Source organism: Fistularia commersonii, chromosome 11 (genome assembly GCF_037954325.1).
Source record: "Fistularia commersonii isolate RoL2024-O1a breed Wild chromosome 11, RoL_Fcom_v1.0, whole genome shotgun sequence".
NCBI classification, from domain to species: Eukaryota; Metazoa; Chordata; class Actinopteri; order Syngnathiformes; family Fistulariidae; genus Fistularia; species Fistularia commersonii.
In genome coordinates, this window is record NC_141294.1 from 15,430,126 (window position 1) to 15,443,172 (window position 13,047).

The following is a 13,047-nucleotide window of genomic DNA, read 5'->3' on the forward strand; positions in this document are numbered from 1 at the left end:
AAAAATGAATGAGCGGTTGTGACTCATCGATGTCCAAATAAACCGAAAACGGTATAAACACAAGAAGCGCCGGAGCTTCCGTGTTCTCCCGCGACTTTCGCCGTAAAGATTTTTTTTTTTCTTATTTTGGGCTCGGACAAAATGACACGGATATGGTATCAGTCAAGCGAACGGGGCCGAGTTTCCAGCGGTGACATGGGTGGGAGAACAGGCCGGCCTTTGTTAAAAAGCCTTAGTATCTCAGAGGAGAGAGAGAGAAGCCATTGTGCTTCAGAAAAGCCTCCTTATAGTTCGTGTCCTCAGATTGTAATGGATCCTCAGCGCCGGTTTAAACCAAAGCGACTCACTCCGACGGACAGTATATGCGTTTCGAGTGGACCCGACGTCGTCGCGTCGTCTTATCGCCTTTTTTTTTTTCTCCCCGTATCGCTCCAGGACGGGTGAAAACAAACAAATAAATGCTGTTTTCTCCAAAAAGAAAAAAAAAAAAAAGCTAGTGAGACAATGAACACTAGGATGAAGACTTGGATGTTATTCTTCATTAGAGGGTAATAAACACAAAGATGGAGGGGGTTCTTTCCTTGTTTTAATCTCACAAAAAAAAAAAAAAAAAATGTTTCTGTTCCTGAAAAGACAAGAGAGAAAACTTAATGCACAGTTCTCGCTGGACAGATTTTTTTTTTTTTTTTTTTCCCCTCAAGAACAATTCTGGATTCATTTAAGGCACTTGGAATCATAACAAAATTCCCTTTTCCGTAGAGCAAAAATACATCTTTGGTCCGATATGTATTAAAAAAATAAGCCAGGGTATGAAAAATAACGTCAGCCTTAATATCTGTTTCCTAAAAATGTCATCTAAACATATATAAAGCTTCATAAAGACTTCTTTTTTTTTTGGGGGGGGGGGGGGGTTGTTTTGTTTTTAAATAAAGATATCGCTACATCTCGGAAATGACCAGCAATCTCACAGATGTTTTTGTGTTGGCTCAATCGGACACACAGCAGAACGGGATTGTTTTAGTCGAGTCACATTTGGCAAACGAGGGTTTTTTTTTGTTTTTTTTTCCCCGTCGGGTTCGAAATCTCGCTTCTCGGCGTCCGACCCGGAATTCAGCTGCAGGGCAACCACGTCTGATAGGAGCTACTGCACGGCGACGCCTGCGGCGGCTGCACGTGCGCGATGTAGTAGTTGCTGAAGTTGATGTCCTGCACGTACGGCGCCGGCTGGTAGTAACACGTGACGTTGGTGACGGTGGGGATGGCGTTCTGCTCGGCCAGGACTTTCAGCGCCAGCATGGAGATGAGGCTGAGCGTCTGGCGCCGCTCGTGTCCCATCAGGCAAACGGTGCTCTCGTTCACCACGCGGTGCAGAGTCATCAGGCACTCGTAGCGTTTGTGCTCCATGCCGGCGAAGTGGTTCTGCAGGTAGGCCTCCAGCTTCCTCTGCTGCTCGCCGATGTCGGAGAAGTCGATGAAGAAGCGCGAGCACATGTAGCGCTGCATCTGCTTCATGTCCGCCTCGGACGAGGGCCGGAACCCCCGCACCAGCAGGTGGCAGTACTTCAGCAAGCCGCCCCCGCGGATCTCCTCGGGGCTCCTGGTCGCGATGGTCCTCCGACACAAATGCTCCATGGCCTCCCGGAAGTCCCCGTAGACGCTCTCGCCGATCACGGTGGGGTGGAAGCTCTCGGACATGGGCGTCTCCGAGCAGCGGTCGAACAGCAGCAGGGAGTCCAGGCAGATCTGGAAGGAGTCCACGCTGAATTCGAACTGCCGGCGTAAAGAGTCCACGAACTTCAGCTCCACGTTCTTCCCCGTGTTGTTGGACAGCGAGATGAGGCTCCAGCGGTCCGTGTCGTTGCAGACCTTCACCAGTTTCTGTACGTACGCCTCTTTGAGGGTCAGCGCCGTGATGCGTTCCTTCGACACCCCGGCCGGCAAGAAGTCCAACAGGCAATCCAGCACCACGTCTTTCACCAGCCGGAAGGCCTGGTCGTCCTTCAGCGACACGCCGAAGATCAGGTCCAGGTCCTTGTAGCCCAGTCCCGTATCCTGGTGCAGCACGTGGCTGGCGGCCGAGCCGTTGAGCCTCACGTCCTTCACGCGCACGCCTCGATCCTCCAGCCGGGCCCGCACCACCTGCACGGGACGACCACACGTTATTTTTCGCAACGGATCCGATAGCGAGCGGAGGCGGGATCGATTCCGCCGCGGACAAAAGTCAGTTTCGTCATAATCGTCGTCGTCGTCCTGCCGGGTGCCGGCCCGTCTTATCTTATCCGGCGCAGGCATTCCCACGCCGCTGATGAGAAATCCTTTGCTCCCGAGGTCGACGCCCCGAACCTCGGGGGTCACCGAGGGTCGGAGGCACTTCCCCTCCGCGGGGCCGCAAACCCGTAAATTTAAAGTTCCTATTCCTGCCAAAAGTTGTTTTTTTGTTTATCGAATTCGAGCTGGATTTTAACATCCGTCTCACTTTCGTGTCCGATGAAACCGGCGGGTCGGAAACACGCGTGTCAAACACGGGATCGTTCCGATACGTCAACGGTTCCCCGTCGGAAGCGGACGATTTATCGGATTTTCTTTTTTTTTTTTTTTTTTTAAAATCGTCATTTACCGTCGTCTCGCGCGGGACGGGTGCGGGTCCGTCCGGCGTCTCGGTGATGCGAGCCATCCGGGAAGGCTAACGCGTATCCGAGACGCTCCGGCGGTGTGTGTTACACGTGCAAACACCGGCCAGATTCTCCGGTCTAAACCGGCGGGACAATTAGTTGTTACACACTGACACACAATCCTAAATCTCCCCTCAGGTACTGACCTGTCAGATTAGCGTCTGTTAACGCTCTCTCCCGTGGTGATCAGATAACAATCTGGCTCTATTTATACATACTGGGTCAAGCTAGCCACATTTGAAGGCCTCACACACACACACACACACATAGTGGGGACGCTTTTTAGCCGCCATAAAAGCGCTACGGGTTCAAATTCCAAAGAGACGCTATGATGGTTTTTGTCTCTGCGGTCGAGCTGGTATGTCAGGAAGGCTTATATTTGCATGAATGTAAATCATGCGCGGTGGTTACAGGTGGGTGGTTACGCACGCCGCCGCCGCAGGTTTGCCCCCGCAGACCCGAAATGAGAGTCTGGGAGGGCGGATCCGCCGATACCGGCGGGACGGGACGCTCGTAAACCCCGGGGAATTAAGGCCAGAGGTTTGCTGTTATCTTCCCTCCTCGGCTTCGATTTCTGCGGCGGGTCAAAGGTCCTGCAGGAGGAACGCTCGCGCCATCAAAACCCATTACACCTACATTAAAAAAAAGGCCTCATCCTAGCGCGTCGTGACAGGGGAATTACCGGTGATCGATGTTCGGCCGACCGCCGGGGCGAATCTACGCGGCGGACGGACGCTAAACGAAATTATATGGGGTTTCCGCGGATCCGGGGGGAAAACAAGAGTCCCCCACATTTGGGGCTGAAACCTGCATTTAAGCCTCCGGCGCGCTCAATGGCGCATTCATCTTTCCACGACCGCAAGCATGAACGCCGGGCTTCCGAGCTTCATCTCCAATACGCCGGGCGGATTGAGAGAAAAAGAGGAAAAAAGTGGCATGAAACTGACATAACTCTGAGGCTTGAGACAGCTATATGTGGAATTTGAATCATAGCTTTGCAGCCGAGGAGGCCTCCTCCTCCCCCCCGGCCAAGTATCTCTCCAGACACCGCAGGGGGAAGCAAACTGCAGGCTGGAGCTGCAGAAGGGACTTTGGCAGGCGTCTGTTTCATACATTTAAAGTCTGCCTATCTCCCAGAGGGGTTTCTGCTGCCCGGATGGGAGGCTGACACGCAGAGGAGGGGAGGAGGAGGAGGAGGAGGTGGAAGAAGAGGAGGAAGAGCAGGAGGAGTGTTTTTTTTTTTTTTTTGCTCTTAAATGAGAAGGAAAAAATGCAGATTCTTGCTGACACAAAAGTTGCAGATTATTTTAACGTGCATGTTCATGTTGTATCCCTCTAGAGCTTAAAGGGACCGTGCACAAGTCACACCAGCGTGTGTGTGTGTGTGTGTGTGTGTGTGTGTGTGTGTGTGTCCCACCTGAACTATCCGCCGTGGTCTCACGGACAGGGTGGGGAAGTTGCCCCGGCCGTGGATGGGGACGGCCTCCCCTAGGATGGAGTCCAAGCGGCGCACCTGATCCCAGGACAGGACGCAGAAGCGCCGGCCCTGATCGGACGCGTCTCCGCCAGACATCTCCAAGTCCTCGGATCCAGGAGGAGAAGAAGAAGAAGAAGAAGGAGAAGAAGGAGGAGGAGGAGGAGGAGAACCCGGTGGAGTGAGTTTGCGCTTTTCTTCCTCCTCCGATCGTTCGAACTTCTCCGTCACGAAAGAGCGAGATATCCCTCGGTTTTGTTTCTTTTTGTTGTTTTTTTTTTTTAAATTCTCTTTTCTCTCCGGGGGGGGAGCGGGGAGGGGGGGGCCGAGGTCGTCGCGGGAGCAGCAGCTTCCCCTGTCGGATGTCCGCGTCTCGCCAGTTCCGGTCAGTCTGCGAAGAACCGCCTCGCCGGGAGGGTCCGCGGAGTTTAAAGGCTCCTCATTAGCATACGCGCTGTGATTGGTCGAGCCCCGCCGGGACACGCCCCCTTCACAGGAAACACCCATATTTGGTCTCCGCCCCTTCCGGTGCGTCCGGACCCCTGCGGCCCCCCCACGACACACGCCGTGATGCGTTCAAGTACCGTGGTAAAACATAATTATTTAAACTTAATAAAAGGCTTTTTCTTCTTTTCGGTTTTTGCCTTCAGGGGTGGATCAACTTTTTCCTGCATCCTCCTCTCGCACACCAACTCACTTCATAATCATTTAATTTATATCCATAAATCTAATCTTCCTCTTGACCAGTGGTTCCCAAATCATTTGGTACAAAGAAATCTTTCTCGGTACAAATTTGTTTTTTCATTAGATCTCACAGATGCTATTTTGAAAAACGGTAGTTTCCGCCTTCGCCTGACCGCCGCACTTCATGTTGTAATATAAAGTGTCATCGTCAGATTAAATACCGTAAACTTTTAAATACCGCTGAAACATTTTCATGCATAATAAGTGGTTCCTTGTGCAAAAAAGGTTGGGGAGAAAAAAAGAACCTCAACATTTTCACCTCTGCGACCTCCAGCTCTGCTTCCTGTCTTTTGGTCGTCGTCGCTGTTTCTAGAGCGAACGGCATCGCCGCGAGATGAACAGAACTGCAGAAATAGCGATGATAAAAGTGGTTTCAGGGTTTGAATAAATACATCATCAGTGACTCTGGAGTCCTTCTTGCTTCTTCTGTGGAGTTTGCATGTTCTCTCCACGTTTGCGTGGGTTTCCTCTCCCAATCCAGAAAAAAAACACCTAAAGGACGTCAAGAATGACCCGAAAACCTCATTGAGTCCAGTCAGATTTGATTTAAACAGCACTACTTGGTTGTTCAAAAATAATAATAATATTATTATAATAATATCGTAAAATTATAATAAAAAAAGGAAAAATAATAATAATTTCGAAAAATAATTACACAATTGGAAAACAATAGAAATAATAATTATATTAAAAAATAGAATAATAATAATAATAATAATAATAATAATAGTGAAGCATTACAATAATATTGAACAATAATAACAATATTTAATTATAATAGTGAAAACTATAATAATGATGTAGTGAAAAATACTAACAGTTATCTTATTGAAAAATAATAGTAATATCCAAAAATGATAATAATATTGAAAAACTACAAAAATAATAGTAATATTGAAAAATATTAAAAAATGACGAAAAATAATAATGATAATATTGACACATAATAATGATATTGAACAACAATAATAATAATATTTAATAGTAATAATATATTTAATAATCATAATAGTGAATAATGATAATAATAAAATAGAATCATAATTTAATAATAATAACAATATTGAAAAATATAATAATAATAAAAACACAATAATATAAATAAATATAAATAAAATAAAAATAATAACAATTTGAAACAATTAGGTCATGACCAGCAGTCAGATGTTTCACATTTCTTCCTCAGAAGAAATATAAAAACAGAAGGCCAGCTGGTTTATCAGCAGTTCAAAGGCGGGGAGATTTATTTTTGCGTTTTATAGTCCGTCCTTTTCTCGATTGCAAGCCTTCCTGATGAGGAACATTTCGGAAAACAGCTGGATTTCTTTGATGATGTCTGAGAACGGATCCCCGCGAGGACCTCCGAGGACTCCGACAGGACGGGAAAGACTTGAGATGAGACGAGATGCGAAATGGGAAATGGTTTTGCAGCGGCGGCAAGACGTGCACAGACAAAACAAGCTAAAAACACATGTAAAAAAATAAATCAAATGAATAAACTCTGAAGTGTAAAAACAGTCCAAAAAAATGTCTCTCTATATTAAGATACAACTCAACTGAAATTCCTTTGTCACAGTTATAATGTCAAAAAAATTAAAAATAAAATAAATAATATACCAAATCCAGACCTCCATTGGTTCACCCATTTCATTTCCATTGATAACATGGAGGGTTTTTTTTTGTTTTGTTTTGTTTTTTGTGACGTGAGTATTTAATAAGAATAAGAACTGTGCAATATTTCATCTCATAACAGCTACACTACAATTTTCCCTTCTATCATAGTATTGTGCACTCCTTACCTCACTTGTTACTAAGACACTTATAGTTTTATCACTGTTTACCAAGACACTTTATAGTTTCACTGAGACACTTTATAGTTTATAGTTTATTTTTATTTCTAATTCTGCCTTTTCTTTATTATTTATTACTGTTATATTTTCTGTAACTCTGGCACAGCAATTTCTTTTGGGATTAATAAAGTTATTCTTATTCTTATTCTTATTCTTATTCTTATTCTTATTCTTGTTCTTATTCTTATTCTTATTCTTATTCTTATTCTTATTCTTATTCTTATTCTTATTCTTATTCTTATTCTTATTCTTATTCTTATTCTTATTCTTATTCTAACGTTCAACTCGTGTCATTTTAGTGTTCATTTCATCTTTTTGAGAAGTGAATATAGAGCTTTGGGTCTTGATGGAACTGGAGGACAGCAAAGCGTCCGATTATCTGATTATATAACTCCAGACGAGCGGTTGGACCGGCCGCTTTTCTCAAAAACCCGCCGGTGGTTTGGTTCTGCTTCGGCTTTTAACGCATCTCATCGCTCGGACTCCCGGTTCGGACGGCCTCGACGCCTCGGGGCGACCCGACCAGGACGGCGAGGTCGCCATAACCCGGTCGCAGCGCAACAGGAAGTCGCCGGCGAGCCCCAAACGGCGGTTTAGGCCAGGTCTTACGACATCTCCGACGGAGGAACGGGGACGTAACCCCATCCGAAAACCCTCCCGGAGCGGCGGCTCCGAGTGAATCCCGATCGCGGGCGGCCATGTCGGCGCTCTGACAGCTGCGGCCGCGAGCCGACCCGTCCTCCGAGGGGAAAAACCGTCCCGCCGGACGCGCATTTTTCAAGCCTGCTTCATCAGCGGCGCCGCACCTGTTCCCCCCCGGGGCGGGAGGGAGGCGGGGCTTTTTTTTTCCGACTCGGAGCCCGTCATCCGCGGAGGAAGTGCGTCGACGTCGACGCGACGCCGTTCCGATCCCGGGCTCGCGCGTTTACGACTCGGATAACGGGTGAACGAACCCGGCGGGAAGCGGACGCGTCCGTCAAACCCCTTTTCAAAATGGCCGGTCCGTTTCCAAACAGCGATAACGGCGGGTTGAAACCGTAAAACGTTTTATGCCGTGGCTGTTTATGGGTCTTTGTCAACACGGGGGGAACATTGGAGCTGTTTGTTTGTCCAAACGATGACACACGAACCCGTTCTCTAATTCGCCGGTGATCGTGAGAGGCTCGATAAGAACCCTGACAACCTTTTTACGCCTCGCATCCGAGCTGCTTTCCACTCCTTATCTGGGAGTTTTCTTTCTCGTATTTGCTTTGGTGATTATTTCGAAGAATTCCGACGGAACATTCGCGCGCCGTGACGCGATCGCTCAGGTCAGAACGCGGCTTTTCGATTTTACCCGAACGTCTCGAAATCCAATTGTTTGCGTTTCTATTAGCGCACGCTTTTAAAAAAAAAAGCCCTAATGCGCCTCCACGGGAAAAAGGTCTCATGATTCTTATTTGCCAAGGAGCCACACGGACGCCAAACGATTTCCCCTTTTCGGGGTCATAATTCATCAAGTCGGGATAGGGCTCCCTGTAAAATGTTTACGGCGCAATGAAATTCGTTCCGTGTTTGATCAGCGTGGGTTTTCTTCGGCAATAAAGCGTCCGTGTTCGGATGACGCGCCCGTCCGGATGGTCCGCACTTCCGACGTGGTCTCCATGGAAGATGTGGCGTCAAGTCCCGTGATGTCGACATAATCCGTTCACCATAGCGACGGCATCCATGGTTATGGAGGGAGGCGTGGCCGTCGGACAGGTGGCGGCGTGGACGCCTGCGTCATCGGGCTATAAATATCCCCGGCCGAGCGGCAGCTGCGCATCCCGGGAGACAAAGTCGGTGTTTTTCAACCTGAATGTGCAACACTTCGAGGGCCGAGACGACGACGGGGGAGATAAATGTCAAACCGCTTGACATTCTCAGGTTTCCGCCCGCTTCCGGTCAGACCGGCAAACAAAGACGGGCAAAAATCGTCCTTTCGCCCGGCGTGTTTCTCGAAATGATCCCGATGTCACTGGATCCTGTGTTTATCCCTCGGGTGACATCCTGCTGAAGCCGTGACAAATGATACTGTGAGTAAAGTAGGTGGGGTGAGATAGCCCGTGTTTAAACACCCTTTAAACAAATCCGTTTTACCAACAAAAGAGCCTCTGCAAAACACGACACCGCGGGAGATAACGTCTCCTCCGCCCGTCGCGGTCGCCTTTTTGTCCGCAATTTCAGTCGCAAAACCGTATTCTGGCACGCGTGACGTTTCGAGCACAAACATAGGCTCGTCCTCAGGTGAGCTGACACACAACTACAGTAAGAATATATATTTTTGGTCAAAAACGTCATGTTTTTTTCATGCAATGTGGAAAATAAATCGTCTTTTCCTTTTTGGAGCACTTTTTGGCGTGCTTTTTTCTACTTATCTACTTTTTTTTTTTTCCCCCCTAACTGGATATGGACACCCTGCAAGTTTCTGCATTTGCACTATTTTTGCAAATGCATCACTATTTTTATAAAAACCTGAAAAACCTTTTGATTCTTGGAAGTGGACTTTTTTTTTTTTTTTTTTTTTTCTTTTAGTTCCATATATAAAGACAAACAACCGTTCGCTCGGGTCCGTTTTCCCAATTTTTTTTTTTTTCCAATTAACCTGCATGTTTTTGCCACCGCGGGAAGAAATCGGTAAAAAAAAACGTACACGCTAACCAGTAAGTTGCTAACCACCGTGCCAACCGTGCCGCCCGGAAAATCAATAAACGTTCGTACAAACAGCATCCGGGGGGGACGGTGACGTTTTCATGCGATGCAAAGAAACTTCAAACTTGCAGTCATTCTAGCCGAGCGAGTTGTTCTATAAATAGAAAGCATGTCGTGCAGCTGACGGCCTGCGGCGTTCCAGCGCCGGTCGACGCACTTTTCCCGCCGCCCTCCTTATGACCCGCGGGTCGGATCGCCCGCGAACAAAATACGTGAAAATAGCGGTCAAGTTTGCAAACGATGCGTGCCTGATTAATTCAAAAAAAAAAAAAAAAAAAACGCTAAATCCCGAAACAGAAAAAAAAAATCTTATGTAAGTTTTATTGCGCTCGCTCGTTGTAAAGTGAATAATTCGCGTGGGATAACGCCACCTTTATGGGCGTTTTATTGACACTGCAATCTTTTCGCACCGGAGAGGCCCGTTTCAGCACAGGTGCGCCCGCCGTGCACGCTCATGTTGGGTAACTCGGGACGGGACGGGTCCCGCCACGGTCATATATAGTCTTAGACTATGCATTATGTAAGGTTGAGCTCACGTTACCCTCCGAAAGAAGGAGGGGGAGGGGAGAAGAAAAAAAAAAGAAGAAGCCATTGATTCCAGCGGTCTGGAATGTCCGCGGCGATGCTTCGGAGAGACAAAAATGTAAATCATACGGTAGCTGAGCGCTTTCGCAAAGGGGAATAAAAAAAGGAATACCGGGGAGGGAGATAAGACATTCCTCCAAAGCCTGTGACAAAATCTCGACCTTCTCGTTATATAAGGCGGAGCGGGGACTTTGGCTGGGTGTAATCTAAATATTTTCCATCCCGTCCGTCCATACTATTTATTTTTCCTGGAGTGGAAGATCCAGATGTGGATCTCATCACATGCGACTTATAGGCCAGCCGGCGTGGAAGGCAGGAATGCGCGTCCTTGGTAATAAAACGGAGGTCGAACGTCTTCCACAACGGCGTCGATCCGGTTACGCAACGCCGTCGGACGCGACGGAAACGGAACGGAAAACTCCGGCTTTGGTGTTTGGAGAGGAACCAGTTCGTGACGACCGTGTCGGATGTGAGAATTGGACGTCGGCCCGCGCCGCCGCCGCCGCCGCCGCCAAACCGGGAACGCCTTCCGCCGTTTTCCTCGCACGTGACGCCGCGGAGCTCGCCAATAAAAGCTACGCCGTTTCGCGTTCCACGGAGGTGAGAGGGAACCCCTTTTTTTAGCACCCGGCTCTCGTTTCATTCCCAGAAGTCGCCGTAACCGGGAGAGAAATCCCGAGAGGGAGCGGCCCGGTCCGCTCCGCCGCCGCGGAGGATTCCCCTCAGACACAATATTTATTTTTTACAGCGGCGGCGGCTTCTCTCGCCGTCCCCGAGAGGAGGGTAAACGTTTTCCCCCAGACGGAGGGGAAAAAGACACTTTAATGAATACGTTTTTTTTTTTTTTTTTTGACGTTCGATTCTGCGATTCGCGCACGTGACGGAAACCAAAACAACAGTCTGGGCTCTAAGAGGAACCAGGCTGCCCGGTCGCCGTTTGGACGCTCTGGGGAAGGAGTCCCATTTATTGTATGTGGGGCTGTAACTCATAACAGCAGGGAAACAGGCGTTTAGCACACATGGCCCAAAGCTGTTGGAGGGTTCAAAGTGTGGACCAGCAACTGTGAGTCAGATACTTTAAAAGAAACACACACACACACACACACACACGATAGTCTCCGACCTTTCAAGACTCTCCCTCGCAACCCGGGCCACCTTTCTCCCGTTTATGTAACGTTCTTTTAGGTGACGAAGGTAAACGACGCGGCCCGTTCATCATCCGTCCGTCTGTCAACCCCCTTTTTGTGCTTCTCGCTTAACTTTCATCGTGACGTGCACGCGAGTTTTTTTTTTTTTTTTAACGTTGCATAATGGCGATCTACACAGAGATTCACTTAACAGTTTATACAAATTTCTGTGTTTTTTTTTTTTTTTTTTTTTTGGTCTGTGCAGATATTTGGAAACATGTTGAATCTACAAACGGGGAACAAATGTGGTCTCACTGGCTTGGAAACCCATCCGGATGCTGTGCATTAAGCAAAGCTGTGGAGACTTAACAAAAATTCAAATGATCCGGTTGAATTCAAGCACTTACGGACCGAAAAAATTTTTTTTTTTTTTTTTTTTTACTCGATATGATCATTTGGGATTAATCCGAAATGCGATTATTGTTTTCGCTTCTTCCCGCAAAATATCACTGTGCTCAGAACGAAGCCCAGAGGAAAGTGTGTGTGTGTGTGAGATAAAGTGTATCCTCACTTTTCCGCGGGAGTTACGTTCCGAGACCCCCCAACGAAAACTGAATTTCCGCAGACGTGACCATTTCGAAGGCGTTTTCAAATATATTAACCGTCACCTAAACCTCACTCAACCCCTTTCCTGGCGTTTTTGTCCTCAGAAACATGGTTATAGGCAGTTGCCTCTGCTTTCTTTTTATGGTGGAAAATGGTTTTATAAACCGCAAAGGCAACGGAGTTGCAAAAGTGGACCAACCGAAGCATTTGGGCGTCACGGCTGTAAGTCTCTTCGATTTCTTCCTCTTCCTTTTCCTCGCCCACCGATTTCATCATCATCTCGTCCGTCAACAGATCCAAACGGCAGTCTATCAAAGGAGATCTCATATTTTATTTATTTTATAAAATTAATTTTAGTTTAATTTTACGATATTTTTTGAAAAATTTTAGGCTAGAATTCGGCTATTTCGTCACGAAAAAAATTCAAATACTGCAAAAAAAAAAAAAAAAAACACTGCAAAATAAAACAATAAATAGAAAAGAAATAGAAAAACCTCGGTAAAATCCGAAAACGACGGATCCGTGGAAATGAAGAAACAATCCTGATTTTTTTTTTTTTTTTTTTTTTTTCCCCCTCGTTGCTCGGACCGGGACGAGCCGTCGGCTGGCAGGTAAACGCTAATGCTATTAAAATGATCAGTCAGCCTGCAAAGTATTTTCCACTGGGTGGAGCGAAGGCCGCACAAGGAGCCCGCGTGATTACACGCCGGTGCGATAAGGTCTGAATCTGTGCCGCGGCGGTTCGCCCATCCAACCCCGTGGCACATTTTCAGGTTTCCATGACTTCCGCGGGCAGCTCTTTCCATTTCGCGGACGAGCGTTGCCAGTTTCCCTCGGCGGCGGCGGCGGCGGCGGCGTCCCATCTGCTTAAATTCACTTGCAGTATCTAATCGGAGGAAAACGCTCAAATAGCAAAGCGATGCCCTTTGCGGTCTCGCTGATACGAAATCTAAAGACGAGTGGAAACTATTTCTGGCAGATAGTATTTAGACCTCCAGCTGCTCTCATTGTTGTTTTGTTTGACTCTTGTCGAAGTCAAACAACTGAGCCTCTTAATAAGAAATAACTACCTGGGCGATAGAGATCTTATCCTGCCTCCTTTTTGTGTGCCGGAGGCTTTTGCGGCTCTCGAGGAGCTCGTTGCAAAAGTCGCCGTGACCAAACACAGTTTGTCAAACCCGCCCCGCGTTACACCCAGAGACAGGCCTGGAAAATCAGTATATAAGCACATGGATTAAAGCTGACCAAATACCGCACAT

General features: G+C 47.4%; 1 protein-coding gene across 1 annotated transcript; it reads right to left on the reverse strand.

Annotated features, from left to right (window-relative positions):
- Positions 1–566: 566 nt before the first annotated feature.
- On the reverse strand, positions 567–4,576 carry tent5ba (terminal nucleotidyltransferase 5ba). Its single transcript, XM_086155251.1, has 2 exons — positions 4,090–4,576; positions 567–2,139 (listed from the first exon to the last, which is right to left on the reverse strand). The coding sequence occupies exons 1-2, from the start codon at positions 4,243–4,245 to the stop codon at positions 1,111–1,113; spliced, it is 1,185 nt and encodes a 394-aa protein (XP_086011377.1). The 5' UTR covers positions 4,246–4,576; the 3' UTR covers positions 567–1,110.
- Between the last annotated feature and the right edge of the window lie 8,471 nt (positions 4,577–13,047).